The following is a 19,954-nucleotide window of genomic DNA, read 5'->3' as shown; positions in this document are numbered from 1 at the left end:
ATTAAATTGCTCGAATAACAAATTTAAATGTTTATCTAATATTAGGTGAATTAACTGAAAGCATCGAATTCCCCCGCTTACAATGAATTGTTATATAACTTGGCGTTCGTACCAATTCGCATTGAATTGTACTTGGGTTGCCATGTCAACGACGTCAAGTTCTTAGCGGGTGCACGAGATGAAAAGTTGTGTACGCAAAATAGCAGTGTTCATGTCCCCGGGGAAGGCGAAAGTACAGACATTGAATTCTATGGCAAACTAACAAGTGTCGTGCAATTGCTTTACAAAGACCGGTGCCAATTGATCCTATTTAAGTGTTGATGGTTTGATACAAACCCAAATAGGCATGGAAGTGTGAAAAGAGATCATGGATTACTATCAGTGAACACTACCAAAACTTGGTACGATGACGACCCTTACATCTTATCAACCATGGCAAAACAAATTGTGTATCTAGATAACCCTAAAGCTGAGAGAGGTTGGAAAATTGTTCAAAAGATGGATCATAGGAACGTGTATGCTATACCAGAACAAGACCGTATGACGACGACATCGACAATGTTACTGACCAATGTCTTGAATCTTCGATGGAAAGTGGTGAGGAAACACTTTGAGATACTAATCTTATTCAAGAACCATTTCAGATAAAAGGAGTATCTTCAATCAAAATACTGATTCAATCAAACACAATTGACCTTAGTAATATTCCACGATACGATGGTCCAGTGCACACAAATGATTATGGTGACGTACCTATCGATAATGAGGAATAGGACACTGAAAATGATGATAGCAACGAAAGTGAAAGTTATTATAGTTCGGATAAAGATTAAGGTAATTTATTTGTAACTTTTTTTTGTAAAACACATGAAATGGTTAATACATTATATATAGTGATGGAAAAAATGGTATGAATGATTCCCATTTTATATGTGAATTACTTTGTAAACAAAATTAAAAAAAATTTAAAAACCATTTTAAAACATAAGCCATTTCAAATAGAATGAGTATCTTCAATCAAAATATTGATTCAATCGATCACAATTGACCTCAGTAATATTCCACGATACGATGGTCCAGTGCACACAAACGACAATGGTGACGTACCTATCAATGATGAGGAATGGGACACTGAAATGATGATAGTGACGAAAATAAAAGTTATTATAGTTCGGATAAAGATTAAGGCAATTTATTTTTAACTTTTTTTGTAAAACACATGAAATAGTTAATGCATTATATAGAGATGGAAAAAATGGTATGAATGATTCCCATTTTATATGTGAATTACTTTGTAAATAAATTTGTTTATTTATATTTTATAATAAATTGTAAACAAAATAAAAAAATTTAAAAAACCATTTTAAAACATAATTGCGCGAGGCATAACAATTTTTGGTCGCGCAAGCGTTTTAATTTTACGTTGGAATATTGAAATTTCAGACACTTGCACGACGAATACATATATTTCGTCACTCAAAGTATATTTGCACGATGAAATATATGTATTCGTCACGCAAGTATCTGAAAATTCAATTAAGACGTTTTTTTTTTTTTTTTTACGGAAATTTTAAAAGATTTTCGCGACGATTTTTTAGCCTGGCAAGACAAAGACTATGTCGCCCAAGATTCTATATTTTAACCCCCTCTCTCCTTCCTCCCCTTACTTCCCTCTTCTTCCGTTTTTCCCGGCACGATACCCTCTCTCTCCTTCCTCTGTATCTCTATCTATCTCTCTGGCCCTCTTTCCGGCCATCGCATCTTCGTCTCCAAGAGGTAATTTCCTATTCAGTTTTTATTTTCAATTTTCTTTATTTACCATGTTAATTAGGTTTTTTTTGTTTTGTTTTTTTTTTTCTTTGTTTTTTTTTGTTTTTCAAATTAGGGGTTAAAATTAGGGCAATCGGGTTAGATTTAGGGTTCGTAAATTGGGGGTTACATTTAGGTTCTTAAATTAGAGTTTTTAGGGTTCTTAATTGGGGTTAGATTTAGGTTTTAAATTAGGGGAACGATTTTGGGCTGTGAGGTTAGATTAGGTTTTCTTAAATTGGGGGTTAGATTTAGGGTGCTTCACTGAGGGTTAGATTAGGGTTTTATAATTTCAAATAAAGGGTTAGAATTAGGGCCTTGTCTAGCTCTTGATTGTGTGTTGAGAAATAATGGAACTAAATGAACTTACTGCCATCTTTAGCTTTGTTCCTTGGTTTTCCGAGTGGGGTTTTTGGTCTTTTGCTGTTGGATTTTGGAATTGGATGTTGGTTGAAGTTTTTGGTTGAAAAACTTGATATTTGTTGCTAGATGTAGGTGGAATCTGCGAAATGCAAAAACTAGAAAATGTTTACACTCTTTCCTTCTTGGAAAGTAACCTAAGTTAGACAATTGGTTTCCCACCCTATAATAATTTTTATTAGGTCGTTCTATTATGGTAATTGAGTTGCAATTCCCTTTCCTACAAATGAATGCAATGACATTGATTCCGTTATCCAAGTAGAGTATTGTTACAATTAAATTAAATGTACTAGTAACTAAACAAACAACTTGTTGCTTGGCTCGCTATTCTTAAATAAGAAATCATGAAGACAACAATTTAGCTTTGTTCCTCGGTTTTTCAATTGTGGTTTCTACTACTTTGGTGTTTGATTTGGATATTTGTTGAAAATTTCCATGTTGGTTGCTAGATGTAGTTGTTGGATTCTACAGAATGCATAATCTGGAAAATTTGTAACTCCTTCCTTCTTGGAAAAGAACCAAAGTTAGAAAACTGGTTACGGATTTCCCAGACAAGTAGAGTATTGATGCGGTTAATATAAGTCAAATGAATGTACTAGTAACTAAACAACCAACGTGCTACTTATCTTTAGTTGTGGTCCTCAGTTTTCGGGTAGGGTTTCTGCTACTTTGGTGTTGGATTTTGGAATTGGATGTTGGTTAAAAATTTTGGTTGCAAAATTGGGGTTTCTGCTACTTATCTTTAGCTATGTTCCTCAGATTTCGAGTGGGCGTTGTCTCGCTCTTGATTGAATTTTTCTTATTAATTATGGTAACTTTTTTTTTTTCAATGTGAAGAATGTATGACTCTGTTAAAGAAATAGTGATGTAGCTTAATTAGTTAGTTATACAATCGGATAGAGATAGTTATAGAAATAGGGCCGTGGGGTTTTTTTAATTTGAAGAACATAAATAGCTTAATTAGCCTACTAATGGTTCTTTCTCGAAAGTCTTGACTCCTAAATAGATAGAAAGTGTTATTTGTTGCTACCACTCTTTTATAAATATATTGCATTGTTAATTATTCCAGTTAGCAAGCTCTATTTATATCCAATAGTCATATGATTTCTATATGTAATGTGGATGTTTAAAGGGACTGAGAATCACTTTATATGGTCCATTTTCTCATTACTACCTGTGAAACTATTAAGTAATTATGGTGGAAACTGTTTGAAATTATGTTGCTTAATTCATACACATAGCACACACACAAAACTTGCATACATCAACACACACACACACACACACACACACACACACACACACAGTACGTGGAAAATTAGCATACATCAACACACGCACACACACCCAAAATCAGCATATATAAATGGACACACACATAGACAAAGTACATACACACACACCCACACACACAGAGCATGTACATACAGACAGACGCATGCACTCATAAGCTATGATTTTGCCTCCAACTACACCTTTATGTTAGGTTCTTCTTATAAGTTATAATTGATGGGTTTATATCCTATCTGAATTGATTAGTTTGTGTATAGTATATCAGTTTTAAGTTTTGTTTCTGCCAAACTTGAATTGGGTTCAAAATTAGGGTTTTTAAATTTGGATTCATAATAAGTTGAAATTATTAGCATGTGTATGGTAAGTTAAATCTTTGTGTACGAAACAAATTGATTTCCAATTTTGTAGATGTCACACTTCATTAGAACCCAGAGGGCAATGACTTCTACACCTAGTTCAACGGCTACACCTAGTCCGACAACTACACCTACTACTGCCGCCACTACTCCGGCAAAGATGGACCATAGGCTAGTCAATCCGGTTGACCCAGTTGGTCCTCCAGTCCCACAAGCACAAGCATCATCGACTTCTTCAATGGCGTTACCTGTTAGCACCCAACATACTCACCAGCGCCCCCGCACTATGGACTAGATGTCGCCATCGGGATCCACAATCGATGCCTTAGGTACACGGCCATGTATACAATCCTAATTCACTCCCTCATTCCCATTTTAACTGAGTTTTGTTACTTTAGGTTCAATTTGTTAAGTTATGTCATGTAAGGATTAAAAAGTTGTCATCGTTCCGAACCTTTTATTAAACTGTTGTGATCATTGTGTTGGATATGTATATTGTTTATGTTATTGTCAGGGTTTTGGGAAATGTTTTAATTATAGGGGAGGTTATGCCTCAATTTTAGTAGGATTTGTTATTATTTTGGGTTAATGATTTGTTTTTTCATCTCTTTGCAGCGAAGAAAAACACCTGGGGACCTTGTCGGCAATTGAAGACGGCGAAGGTCACCTGGGTGACCAATGGTTGTATCCCAATCGGATACGATGAGACACATTCGGCAACACCAATGGTGGAGTAGCATAGTGCATTGGCCCATGACATTGGGCATGTCGTGCAGACCTTTTGCCCTATGTCGTTGAAGTCTTGGAAGGTGATGCCGGAGAAGAGGAAGAACACAGTGCGCAATCAATTGTCCGTAAGTAACGTCGCCTTTTTAATGCTTTTCATGTAAAATTTATATGTTTATATTTATTACTAATACTTTCAAAATATTTATTACATTGCAGACAAACTATAATTTGGAGGACATGGACGCGGACATGTTCGCGTACCTCAATCAACTCTTCTGCGAACGTTACAAGCAGTGGAAGAATGACCTGCACCATTGTTTCTAGCAGTTTGATGATCGTAAGTCGCTCTCGAGGAGGGTTGTCCAAAGGAGTTGGACGACCGACAAGATAGTTGGGTTTGGCTTTGTGGTCATTTTAAGGAGCCGGGTTATGTGGTGCGTTTTTAATTACGAGTTCTTTCATTTTACTTTTTTTAATTTTTACTAATGTTTATTATTATTTTTTTAATTTTCTTTAAGTGTTACAACTAATACATTTATTTTTTGTATAACAGAAGAAGGCGAAGGCGAACAAGATCAATCGGGAGAAAAAGACTTTTATTCACCATTCGGGTTCGAGGCCTTTCTCCTGTAGGATGGAGGCACGATGGAAGGTGTATATTACAGCTTTCATTTCCAATTTTAAAATTTTGCTAATAATTTTTTTTTTCGTATTAACATTTTCCTTATCTTTTTCAATTTTATGAGGGTTCAAAATTTCTGGAGATCGATGTCTTTGCTAACGTTTATGTCCGACCTGGGGACGAGTTAACCGAGTCCCTTCATGTAAGTAATTTCTTATGCATTAAACATTTATACTAATTATTTCAAATTGTTTTCTATTAATAATCCATGTTTTTTTTCACAAGCAATTATAGTGGAGAAGAGTCAGTCGGTGCTTCAAAAGTCCGCTTCCCAGCTTTCCTCAGACACGCTGATCGAGTATTAGATCCCCCTAAGGATGCAGGGTTTCACATCGTCACAGAGACGTTGGACCAGACTTTCGGTTGAAGGCCAAGGACATATTGTCGGCGGATTGGAAATGCTAGGCAGCGATAGAGTAGAGCCTTGTCATCCTCACAGTCAAAGAGCCAGGTTATGGCTTTGACGTAGGAAGTTGCTGGCCTAAGGAGTGAGCTAGCATCGTACAAGTCTCAAATGTCAATGCTTGTACAAGCCCTCAGTTCCTCCGAAATACGTCTCCCCTGTTTTGTTGCACCATCGCCCTCAGAGCCCTTCCATACCAAGCAAGCATAGCAATCAGGCCGGTTGACCTCCGAACCCGTCCCCAACCAGCAGCAAGATTACCAAGCACCTCCAAATGACATGCCTACAGATTTTTCCGCTTTTTTTTCATAGTTTTGTTCCCGCTTTCTTTTAAAACTTTATATTTGTACGTACATTTTTTTTTATATTATAAATAAAATTTTGTTTTTTTATTACACTTACACGACGTCGACCAATCGTCGTGCAAAATTAAGCGCGTCTTACTACTTCGTCGTGCATTACCATACGCCTCTTACAAAGCGCACTTGTACCCTTTTATATTGTACGACGAAAACCTTTGTCTATATAACTTTAGCGTGACGAGTAATAAAGCGTCGCGCAATTGTTTAGATGTGCGACAAATTTGAAATTGTTTGTCGCGCAATGTCTTTTTTCACAACCTTTGCGAGACGATTTTCTGGTCGCCATAGTTTTTGTGCGACCTAAGAATGCTTTGCGGGACAAAATCTCCCTCGTCGCGCAAACTGTTTAATTTAGTAGTGCAAAAAACTTTGGGTGATGAAATTAGATTTGTTGCAGAAAGTATGATTTCATTGCACAAAACCTTGAGTGACGAAAATTTTGTCACGCAAGATTCATAGTGCAAAGTCCAAAAAAAAAAAAAAAAGGTTTTGCGCGACGATAGTTCAATCATATTGCTAAACCTCTATGCTTGGTGAGCCGATAATAACGTGTGATTGATCTAGCTGGTTTAATTAATTAGTCCATATAGATAGAATATAACCTTCCTTTTGAGTAGCATAACAACTTAGAATTTTTTTAATACAAGCAATATTTCTTCTAAATTACATTACGAGACGGTAGAGGATTTAAAGAGGAAGACGCTAATTACTAGAGCAATTCGACCACTACTTGGAGTAACACATTATTTAAGCTTTCGAGATAATTGCATTGTTTAATTTTTTATTTTTATTTTTTACTTTTTCGCATTAAACCACGTAGTTTCATTTCAGAGGCATAACAAACCAGGTTCTAAAAGTTTCGTTTATATGGTATATTTTTATTCAGTGTTATTTGCAATGCATGGCATGACATGCTTACTTACAAGGATGAGAATGCAATATATGTGATCATTTTTCATTCATGATAAATCATTTGTTTACTAACACAAAAAGATTGAATAAATAAGTGGGTCTTATGTTGAAATATGTGTTCCATTATTTCTTATTTTAACAGGGGATTAGGATTGAGGGACATCTTTTTTTGACACACATTTTATAGGATCTATTTTTTAATGTATTTTAATAATCAAACTGTCTATCTTTAGGTTTTCCCTCAAATATCATTTCTACCAAAAATCACCTAAATTCGAAATCAGATGACCATTTGATTAAATGATAGTCATTTTAGTGTTTATTTGAAAAACCGTATTCGTCTATTTTTTTTTAACTACAAATGAATGTCTCAATGGTTTTGAATTTATCTAATTTTTTATAAAAATAATGCATGAATGATGAATTAAAATAATTCTTGAAACAGTTACGAAGTGAGCTCTACAAAATATGTGTAAAGAAAATGAGTGTCTCCCGATCTCAACCCTTTAACACGATATCCTTACTAGTTAAGGGGGTATGTCTATCCCGCATATCAACAATTTAATTATCATTTCTTCACTACCCCATTTATCATTTTGATCTCCAAAAATCTAATAATACAATTCATTTCTTTATTGTCCATTTTTTTAGGGATTTAGGCCCACATTTTACCCACACAAAACAATTGTACGTACCCTATCAAATGTATTCGATAGTTGTAGAAATATATATATATATATATATATAATGGCTGATTTGTGCTAGCTTTATCCATGAGTTAAGAATATTTAATAGATATTACGCTTTGACCAAATTAAAAGGAAACTCAATACCGTGAGTGACCCCCATGGCACTCTGGAGACCACCACCCACTTCTATTAAAAGGAAAGATGATTATAGCAATGCCACTTTTTATAGCCCTTTGACGTCCAGCAACTTTTACATCCACATCATTATGAGACGGGCACTGGGCCCTCTCTCTCTCTCTCTCTCGCTTTTAACATTACCGATTTCCAGTGGGGGTAATTGCCGGATTGTCATTGGGTTCTTGGATGAGTTTGTTGAAGGCAGAAGTATGTCGTTGGATTCCTTTCTGTAGATTAACAATGAAGTTCTTGTCATGTGATTATGTGTTCCTTCTGCTCTGCAGGTTCATGCATTTTTTGTGGCTAGCAATCTAAATACGTTAATGTCAGCCTGTAGTTTGGCTGTTTTTGGGAGCCCCAAATGAGAGAAATTTGTTCAAGTACCGAGTTTTTAAGTAGTACTTCACATGTTATAATGTAAGTATCATTATCAAAACTTACCATTTGCCTACAAAATTTTGTCGGATGGAGGAATTTTTGTTGGCTCAAGACATTTTACTCAACAAAATATAAATTTGGTTGGTTAAACCCAGTCAATGTTTAGGTTTTTGTCAGTGACTTCACGTGACGAAATATATTGGAAGGGCAAAGGAAAGTTCATTGGGTAAAATTTTTGGCGCCAAGGTAAAAATTATTGTTGTGTCGTAGTTTGTCGACGAAATTTCAATTCATCGGTGTTTTGGAACTTTGCCTGATGACTATTTTTGTTGAGTAAAGTTCCATGATGACCTATCAAAAAAGCCACCAACACTATTTTGCTCAACGGCATTGTAGTTAATTAAAATAGGCCACGGGACGATCTCTTTCATCACTAGTAGGGAAAACTATTTGCGCAACAGATGTTTGTGCGACAAAGCAAAATTCGTCGCGCAAGTGCGTTTTGCGCAACAAAAAAATAGCTTTGTCATGCAAGATTAGTGCCACTTTGCGCAATGGAGAACTTTGTCACGCAAAATAGTTTGCACGTCGAAAAAAAAAATATTCATCATGCAAAGTCAGTAAGAAAATTGCAAGTCTTTTTTTTTTGCCGCGAAAAAAATGTGCAACGAAGTTTTTCCCACGACAACCTTGGACGACAAAGGCATCGTTGTGCAAAGTTCGTTTAGTTTTTGGGTTAGAGCATTCAGTGCATGGTAATCAGCAGAACACTTGCACAACAAAGGCTTCGTCGTGCAAAGTCCAGTCAGTTTTTGATTTAGCGCATTCAGTGCATATGAATCGAAGGAATCAATATTGTATTTAGTGCAGATGTTTGTGCGAAAAAGGCTTCGTCGCGCAAAGTCCATAACCTTTCTGTAAATATGCACTTTTGCTCTCCTTGTTCTTCACAAGTCTCCTTGTGCTCGAATAAAGGATAAAAATCGGGAGCAGAACATGCCTTTCGGGCCTTATGATATGAGGCAATATGTGGAGTTGCGCATGCAATTGGTGTAGCAATGCAGAATAATTGTCCTACTGTTGAGTGACGTTCTTGGAAATATGTGCCCAAGAATGTGAAGAAGGTGGTGATGGATCAATTATTAGTAAGTGTGACAAATGTTGAAAATAATTAGTTTTGGGAAATTTTTTGTTATATATTGGAATTAATTATTTGCATATATGTGTAATAGTGTAACTATACTCTTGATGATACAAATGAAGAGTTGATGAAGTTGATGGAGGAGGTGTTGAAGTGGGGTTACAAGTGGTGGCATTATGACGTGGAGCGAAATGGAGAACCAGCGAAACATTAGTTTTAAATTTATGTTTTTGAGGACAATATTATGTATTTGGACTTACTTAGGCTTTAATGCATGTTTTGTTGTTTAAATAATTGCATGGATTAATTCAATTTATTTAAGTTTTTAATTATTTTTAGAATAAATATTATAACTGAATATTTATTTGTAATTATGAAGTTTACATAAATATAGATACTAAAGATCTATGTTTACATAAACGTCATAATTACAATCCATTACGTTCGTCACCAAAAATTTTAGCGACGACAATTTCGTTGCGCAAAGGGCACAAAAAACACGAATAACCTTACCATCATATTTCGAATCTATCTGTTTTGCGGAACGAAACATTCATTCATGTTAGGTGATAAAACCTTGTGTGACAAAGACTTCGTCATGCAAAGATGGTTCAATTTTTAGGTTAGAGCATTCAATGCATATGAATCAGAGGAATCAAAACCATATTTACTGCAGATGTTTGCGCGACAAAGGCTTCGTTGCACAAAGTCTCTAATCTTCCTATAAATATGTGCTTTTACTCTCCTTCTTCTTCAGAATGCGTTTTGGAAATGCTTTACATTTTTGCAGATTATAATCAATTTGTTCTTTTGATTGTTGGTGCGATGGCCGATGGTGGTGCGCGTTCGTCAAAGACAATGGATGGCAAAGGTTTCGGAAAAGGTTTGCGTTGTAAATTTTGCATTTTGTATAAAGTTTTTATTTAGTTTCAGTATTATGAATATATATTTTGTTCATATACAAGAAGAAAAGAGTTGCAGTACAGGTCCAACACACTTATGGTGGGAGCCATTACCAAATCACTGTTGACGAATTAATGGGGGTTGTGAAGTCAGATATGCGCACCAGCTTTTGGTCCGGCGTTGGAGCATTGGTGCGTGAGAAATGCGCTGCGGAATGGGAGTCTTGGAGAGCCATCCCCGAAGAGCTGAAGATGCACATGATTGATGAGTTAGCTGTATGTGTTAAGTTATTAGTTAAATAATAATTATGTTTGTTAAATTTAATATAATAGTGAGATTATAATTTATTAATTTTCGTATGACAGACTAATTGGGACATTGACAAAAGTAACCCAAATTTGATGAGGGCAATCGATAACATGTTCAGGTCTCGTTTCCAGGAGTGGAAGTTTGATAATCAATATGCAGCAGAACTACAGCGAGAACCATAACTACCAGCAGAGGAGTAGAATAGTGTTTTTTATTTTAATTTAGTGCTTATTTAATAATGGGATTTGAATTAGAAGTTTTTTATTATGAATGGTTTGCTTAAATATGTACTTTAGGTTTATTTTGAATAAAATTATTGCATTTTAATAAATATTTATATTAATTAATTATGCACAAATGGTATAATGAAATAAGTTCTTGATTTATTTAGTATTTATGTGGTTTGAAAAAAAATTGGAGATTGAAAGGAAAAATTCAATTTTTTTTTCAAAAAATGAAATTTAAAATAAATAAATTAAAAAAAAAAAAAAACCATAGTTTGTCACGCAATGTTTTATAAAAAAAACACGGCAAAGCATAATTGGATGGCACCAAAATTGGAAGCAACATGTTTTGCGCTACGGTGCTTTCGTCCCGCATAGTCTTTTCACTTTATTGAATTTAAATAGAATGCAGGAAGGCAGAAGCTGCAAAACAATTGCAATAGCTACCTTCCTACTGGAATTTCCAGCCTTTGAATCTGTGTTGATGTTAATCTCAGAGGTATATTTTCTTAACTAACTTATTTACTTTCCATTCATTTAAATTATGTTGTAAGTAGTTTATAATTGTTGTGAGTTTATGTATTTGTATGCAAACAATTTTGTGTGGATGTACAAAAAGCAGTGTTCTAAAAAATGGCCTAGGCGGCCGCCTAGGCGCTGGGTGGAAGGTGGTCGAGGCGTTTTCTTGCAAAACGGTGGGAAAAAACGGATGGGCTCTAGGCGGCCCTATGCGGTTTTTTTTTTTTTAATTGAAATTAAAAAAAAAAATCCTATCTTTATTCTAACTCTAAGTTCCCGTTCCCTACATGCGCCTATGTTTATACCTTGAAATTTTGTTAATTTTATAGAATAGGTGTGTATCAACTTAAATTCCGGGATGTTAAATACAATTACTATGTTTCCTTATTTTCCTCCTATTTTGCATTTTATGTGGTTTTAAATTGTGAACTTGTTGTACATGTGTCATTCTACAATACTTCTCACTATGGTTATATGGCATATATGCTTAATATGTTTTTAAATTTTGGACTTGTTGAATACTCTTTTTGCATTTTATCGTTCTTTTATTTTCTTAATCCTTTAATTTCTTCATACAAGTATAATTTTTTGTAAGTGTCAATATACACTTATTTACAAAAAATTTACCTAAATCCCCTAGCTGCTGGGCCCTAGCCCGCCGCCCAACTAGCGCCTAGCGTTTTTTAGAACCTTGACAAAAAGATGGTTTGCAATGTTCATATGAGTTTAGTTTCTTGTTTGAGAATTAGTTGGATTTCGCAAACGGATGCGAAGCATGACTGCAGTCCAATTAATTCTTGAATTGTCCCAAAATTTTGGACAGTTTGAGAATGCAAAGTTACATGTTCTATTTTGCGGTTCACGAATTAAAGTTTGAACGTGGGAAATTTGGTAGCATATGATGGGTTGATTTTATACTATATATTATTTCCCTATTCTTGGTATATTTTGGTTATTATTTTGGTGAGATTTTGATACTTTGTTATGTATTTTTAATGTAAGACATGCGAACTTGTTTTGAGCATAAAGTAATCAAACGGTGGAATTTTTAGTGATTCCAATTGGAACGGGTTTGTGAATCTTTCAAGAAGGTTGTCTCAAAATTTCATAATTTTACTCCGAAGCATCTGATCATGGAATATTAATTTATGCTCAGCGTGCAATGCTGGTAGATTGGGCTGTAGAGCTTATTTGCAACTTTTGGGCTGGAAGAAGATGGATTTTGGACTTGGGCTCTTCTTGGAACTTGAAGAGGAGATCCTAATCTTTAGTTTGAGTAGTTTTGGGCCTGTTTTGAAGCCCTGAAGGTGTAAAAACGTGGTTATCTCTATGTTGGGCAGATTTCCTAGTCATAATAGGAATGTAATTCCTAGTTACCCTTTTATTATTTTATTTCCTAGTTTTTAGAAAACCTTTTCTATGAGGGTTTTGATTTGGAGTAGTATAAATAAGGCTTTTTACCCATTAGAAAGGAGGGGGGGTGGGGGGGGTGGGAGAACACAGGCATCAATTTGGAAAACTTAGCTAAGCTTTGACAATTTGTATTTCAAGGTGTTTTCTATCATTTTTCTATTTCAATAAAATTCCTTTTGTCTTATAGTTGTTCATAACTAATTTCCATTTGCTAGGGCGAAGCCATAAGCCTTAGCATGAATATGTGATTTTATTAATTTGCTTATGAATGGATGCAAGCTTACTTTGAATTATTAATCACCGCGATTAAACTATCTAATTGTCTTAGTGATTCGCGATCATTAGGGTTTTTTAGACAAGTAATTTAATGCAATTTATGTTGGAACATCACCCTAAAATTGAGGAGGGCTTCTCGTGATTAGTAATTGTAAGTTCACTTAAGGCTAACATCACACTCTTAAGGGTTGCATGGTTTTTTAAAGGGTTTTCACAAAGCTTAATGAGTCTTGCATGTTTATATTTGATCTGAACATCACAGACGGGTTGCATGTTAGATATACCTTTTCTCTTGAACATCATGAGGAAAATATGTATTAGGAAAACCTAACCTTCAAAGCATGTATGAAGAAATTCATAAGTAATTGGTAGAATTGCATAGGATTGTTTAGGGGATGGCAGAATCCTAGGCTTTTACAATTTGGTTTTCAAAACGTTTTCCTTTGTTTTCTTTACTTTGCTAATTTCTTTAACCTTTTTAATTAAATTGGTTTTTATTATTTTTAAATTCAAAATCAACCTTTTCCAATCATTGTTTTCAAATAATTAATTAAGATTTGGTATTTACACAAATTATTCATTCAATCCCTGTGAAAAATGACCTTACTTGAGCTACTATACTATGATGACCTTGTACTCTTGCAAGTATTTTTAAGTGTTTTTATCCCTTCTTTGTAGGTAGTAAAATCCTATCAGCATCTCTTTGCGTTCTTCGGATGCATCGTAGTTTTTTGTATCTACGTCATGCACTTGAAGAACTGCAAAGAGATGCTGCCAAAGTTTTCCCATGATCAACTCTAATGTGTTGGAATCGTAAATTACAGCACGTAACTGTGCATTCTCGAATGAAATAAGACCTATACCAGAGGCATAAGGTGGCATGTCATAATTGAAGTTGTTGTACTGCTTGTAAATTTTTTGTGTTTGCAAGTGATATGGACAAACAGTAGATACATAATCCTAACATATGTGTTGATGATTATTTGGATGGAATAAATAAATTCATTGATTTTTCAATGGCAACAACTGGGGTTCAACTCAAATTCGGTATCCTTGTAGCTAACAACTCAATGATTCAATATTTTGAAATTGTTCGATACCATTTAGTCAGAAATGGGATGATGGAGACCTATACTACATGGAATCATCATGGAGAACAAATACAATGTGCTTCATCCTCACACATTACTCGACAAGTAGAGACAGTTGAATCTGTTGTGGATCCAAATAAACAAATTATGGACATTATCAATGATGCTTTTTCAAACGCTAGTTCGAATACGAATGAGGAAGTAAAAGATGATGTCCCTCCCACCATGGACAGTGAAGCATTTGAAAAATATGAAAAACTATTAAAAAGTGCCAAGCAAGAATTATACCCCGGTTGCGAAAGATTTTCGGTGCTCATGGTCATTGTTGAGTTGATGCATGGCAAAATAAAGTTTTGTATGTCGAACCAGTGTTTTGATTACTTTTTGGGGGTTTTCAAGAGGATGTTTCCAAAGGATAATCGCATGCCTAAAGATCATAAAAGTGCAAAGAAGGTGCTGAGTGGTACTGGATTGGGAAAAGAAAAATTCATGCATGTAAAAATAATTGCATTTTATTCTACAAAGAGAATGAAGCGTTGGATAAATGCCCTGTATGTAATGAGTCGCGGCTTAAAATGACCTTTCAGAATAGAACAACGAAGATTCCACAAAAAGTTATGCGTTATCTCCCATTAAAGCTCAGGTTGAAGCGATTTTATATGTCGATGCACACTGCAAGCGACATGAGGTGGCATAAGGATAGACGAGTGGATGACAATGTTATGAGACATCCTGCAGATGGATATGCCTGGAAAGAGTTTCATCGGCTATACCCCGATTTTGGACGTGAGCCCCAGAAGGTTAGATTAAGACTTGCGACAGACAGATTTAATCTGTTCGGGGTTCTAAACCAAAATCACAGCACTTGGCTAATCTTCTCAATTCTGTATAATTTTCCGCCTTGGAAGTGTATGAAAAAATAATATATGATGATGACATTGTTGATAACGGAAGATCTGGGCACGTCTATTGATGTTTATTTACAATCGTTAGTCGATAAACTAAAAGAATTATGGGAAAATGGTGTTCCCACGTACGATAAATCTACCGAGAAGATGTTCACTTTAAGAGCAGCAATGATGTGGACTATAAACGATTTTTCTGCGTACGCTATGATGTCTAGGTGGAGCACTAAGGATTATTATGCATGCCCAATTTGCAAAGAGAACACAACGTCTAGTAGGCACGCGAGAAAAGTTTGTTACCTAGGGTATCGTAGATGGTTGCCGTGAGACCATGAGTGGCATCAGAACAAGACAGCCTTCTTCAATGGCATAGAGCTTCACCCAAGACCCAGAGAATGGTTCGAAGATGAAATTGTGGCTCAGGTGAATCGTTTGGATTTTGCTCTATTGGAAAAATCCCTAAATAGGACAAAACCAGACATACATTTGAACTGGACACACAATACGAAGTTATTCGAGCGCCCGTACTGGTCCAAATTAAAGTTGAGACACAACATCGATGTAATGCATGTTGAGAAAAATGTGTTTGATACACTGGTCGAAACTATACTAGACATCAAGGGAAAAACAAAGGACACAATAAAAGCTCAGATTGATCTAGAAAAAATGGGCATTAGGCCAGGTTTATGGATGACGAAGGACGGAGACATAGCCAGAAAGAAGCTTGCATCGTTTTCGGTGAAATCGAATAAAAGGAAAGTTTTTGCAGTTTCTATCTTCTATACCATTTTCGGATAGGTATGCTTCAAACATCAGTCGTTGTGCAATCATGCATGAAGGCAAATTTTCAGGCCTCAAGAGTCATAATTGTCATGTGATACTTCAACGTCTTCTCCCAGTGAAAATTCGACACCGCTTGCCCGAAGATGTGGGGAAACCGATTATGTTGTTGGCGAGATATTTTTCTCAATTAACTGCAAGATCTTTGCTCAAATCCAATGTTAAACAGTTGCACGACAATATTATTAAAGTGTTTTGCAAGTTTGAACAAATATTTCCTCCAGCTTTCTTCACAAGCATGATCCATGTCATGATTCACTTGTCGGATGAGGCACTTCTAGCCAGACCCGTCAACTATCGATGGATATATCCAATAGAAAGGTATTTAAGCACCATAAATACTTTAGTTCGTGAAGTATGTACTATTTGACTAATTTTACACATTATTTTGTTTATTGATGCAGACTACTGGGTGAATTAAAAAATAGTGTACGGAACAAGGCAAAGCCCGAAGGATTAATCATGGAAGCATAGGTCGCATTTGAGTCGTTTATATTTTGTACCTACAAGACGTTAAGACTACGTTCAATCGACAACAATGCAATAGTGACAGTGGTGTGAGAAGTGAAAAAATTTCTGTTTTTGCCCAAATTGCATGACCATTTTGGTGAACCAATCAAAGGGGAGTCATTTAACAAAATGGACATTGAGATAGCACATCACACTTTAATTGAACACTAAAAGATAAAAGTGCTTAAAAAAAAGATAAAAGTGCTACGTGTAGTTTACATACTGTATGTACACTGATACGTATAGTTTACATACCGTATGTATACATATACGTACAGGCATGCATATGCATGGATGTACAAATAATAATTTTGTATCTGAAAATATAACTAGGTTATTAAAACTATAGATGGTTTCGGGTAAGGGCCGGTAAACGCGAAGTTTAATGATTCCACATATATATGATGATTTGACAAGACGAGTAAGAGTGGTGCATGTGATGAGGGACATGACATATGAGAACTGACCTTTCAATCCATCCCAGTACGCAGCAGGTAGCTGTGCCCAACACACAGCCACACAAAAAGTGAGACTCGAGAAGCTTTTTATGTTTTTACCAGAAAACGGCTTAGACCCATACCATCGAGTACAAACGGTGTCCATGGCCTTACCCACTTCCACTACTCTACACGTATCACAAACCCATGTATCATTTCCCACACTATCATGCCCTCCATCATCTCTCTCTCTCTCTCTTAACACGTAATGAATTGCAGCAACAGTGACAACTAGTAGCAGGCAGAGAGGCTGTGATTTTGTTTGTTGGAAGTAGCTAGATGGCAGGTAGTTGTGTGTATTTTTTGTAATTGTTAGCTAGAAGGGGCACTAACTCACTGACTCCCACGTGCCAACTATCACCCATGACCCATGAAGCCAGGCACTGACACTGCTCAATCTCTCTCTCTCTAAACCTCAGTGATTGCCGATTGCCATGGGACTTTTCATTAAAGCAGTTTAGAGAGAGAGAGATAGATGGTACATCATGTATGCATCCTACCCCCCATCATATGATACGTCTAATCTTTGTTTCAAAGTCCCTCATCCCTCTTATATATTCCTTTTGCCTTTTGCCTACATCTCAGATTCTGAGATTTTAACCAAAGAAAAAAGATTCTGAGAGATTGACGCATGTTAACTTATGGATCATTGAAATGAACCATCTGTTCACTTCACCTCTACCTTACACACACACTCTCTCTCTCTCTCCACCTCTACCTTACACACACACACTCTCTCTCTCTCTCAAAAGAGAGAGAGACAGTAATGTGTTAACTGCAGTTTGGAGCCTGTGACCCTTGGACATTAGGTTATTGCCGCCAGCAGACAATATTAAACACCAAACCCTGTCTCTTTCTGTTTTCTGCTTCTGTTAATTTCCCTCCAAACATTTTTCTTTGTTATCAACTATAAGTTCGAAAAGTTAGTCCACACCACACACACACACACACTCTCTCTCTCTCTCTCTCTCTCTCTCTCTCTCTCTCTCTCTCTCGATGCAAGCAAGCAGAGAATTTGATGAGAATTACATATGTTGATGTGGTTTTTATAAAGGCCCTAGAAAAAAGTGCATACGTATTAATGAGTAACTGTTGTGTAAAACTGCCTAGTCTTTTTTTTGTTTGTTTTTAAAACTGCTTTTGTGTGTTAATTGATGAATTCAGACTTCCCCCCAGGTCACATCAATGTAAACTGTATTGGGCGCAGTCAGTCAATCGCAATTTGTGTTGGATCGATCATCTAATTAATTTCCACATACGACACAGTTGCGAGACGTACGTCCCTCAACCTGCTCCCTGCTTGTTGTCAGCAGAATTGTCTCCATGAATATTGTTTGGAAGAGGATTTTCTACTCTTCTATTCTCATTCCCTTCCATCCTCTTATCTCACTTATTATGTTGACGTGATTTAACTATAACCGTTCAAATACGAAAGTATAAAAGGGTAAAGAAATTAAGAGGGTAGAGAATCATCCTCTATATTGTTTAGGGTTTGGATCAGAGCTCCGCAAATTGAATTATGAAATCTTGTATATTTATTTGTGCCACGTATAAGTAAATTCTTTTAAGGAACAATACATAATAAGTTTGTGCACTTTCATTTATTCGTAATTGTACCTTTAACTTTGATCCAATTTAGTTTTTTTACATTGTTAAATATATAGTACATAAAATTTTAAAATACAACAATGCAAATAAATGAGATCAATGTTAATAAGAAATTCATCACGTAACAATTGGCAAAAATATAAAGTCCAAGCCATCGATTAAAAATCAATCCTACTTTTTTTGGGTTAGCTATACCTCAAACTCTAAATTATGATTTTAGTCTAATAAAAAAAGGCCTAACTACATTTTGCACTGTCCAAGTTGGGGTGATTTTCAAAATAGGTCACGAAGTTTTAATTTTCTCACATGACCCTTTTAGCTATAAAAATTGTACATTAAAACTTCTCTAAAGTGATACTCTATATATAGGAATAACCTCATTAAAGTCACAAAAACTTTTGGTCCCAACTTGGGACTAGTTATACTATTATATATAGAAATAAACTCCACATCGTGTAAGTTACAATTTTTCTTGGTCTTACTTAATAAAACACACATCCACATGATTAAAAATTTTGCTTCCAGTTGGGGTTTACTAATTTCTTTTTGCACAACTCATTACGAATATTTTCAGTTCACTGATTTTTCATATTGACCTTGAGTAGGCATGACTGATTTGATAGGAGAAAAAAGGAAAGGTATTCAACCCCCTTTACATACACAACGGGGCATTGGGCGTCAAGGACTAATGCCTTGGAGTACAAGTAAAGAAAATACATGTGTAAGAAATAAAATGTTTGGCGCCCCAAGCATCATATCTAGGAAATAAGTCAATAAATAATATTATTTAACTACACCACTAGCTAATGACCTCCCTAAAATTATAAAATTTGTATGGTCTCATATTTATGACTTTATAAAGGTTTTACTTTATCAATTTAAGTCTTTTGTCTAATGATTTATTTCAATGTTTAATCAATTGGCGACATGGTTAGAATAAAATTCGTAACTGAAGTTGTCATGTAAATCACATTTGCACCACACAGCCTAAAATACTCATCAATTTAATGGATAATACACGTTGAAATATACTAAAGATGTAAAATGATGCAATTTCAAAACTTTAGGGATCAATGTGAGAAAATTTAAACCTCATAGTCCAATTTTAGACTCAAACGAAAATTATGCGTGTCAATAAATGACTCAAAGTCGAAGAAAATTGATAGAAATGAGGATTTCTCAATGTTTCATACACAAAGAAAACTATTAAGTGACCCTTATTTTATATTAGTGAAAAAGTTAACCCCTTTCTTCATGCGTACTACTGTAGAGTTGTAGAAAATAAAGTGAAAATAAGTGGATGCATGAGGGTTTTGGAACCTAAAATAATCTCCAAGAAATAGAGCACAACTTAGGAATTGTGGTAGGGTTACATATCCCGTCCAATTTTGGACTTGCAACCAAAGTAGAAATCTCGTCCATGATGCCATTTTGATCGCATGGCATCAAACAGCGGTAATGGACTTGAGTCCATTTTAATGTGTCATCACTTGTCTCATCCACCTAAC

General features: G+C 35.4%; 1 protein-coding gene across 1 annotated transcript; it reads left to right on the top strand.

Annotated features, from left to right (window-relative positions):
- Window positions 1–14,116: 14,116 nt before the first annotated feature.
- LOC137712175 (uncharacterized) lies at window positions 14,117–15,789 on the top strand. The gene is made up of 3 exons (XM_068451299.1): window positions 14,117–14,637; window positions 14,730–14,886; window positions 15,337–15,789. Exons 1-3 carry the CDS (start codon window positions 14,117–14,119, stop codon window positions 15,787–15,789), a joined length of 1,131 nt encoding a protein of 376 aa, XP_068307400.1.
- The last annotated feature ends 4,165 nt before the right edge of the window (window positions 15,790–19,954 follow it).

The sequence above is a fragment of the Pyrus communis genome, chromosome 13 (assembly GCF_963583255.1).
Source record: "Pyrus communis chromosome 13, drPyrComm1.1, whole genome shotgun sequence".
Classification (NCBI taxonomy): Eukaryota; Viridiplantae; Streptophyta; class Magnoliopsida; order Rosales; family Rosaceae; genus Pyrus; species Pyrus communis.
This window is presented reverse-complemented; position numbering and strand designations above follow the sequence as displayed.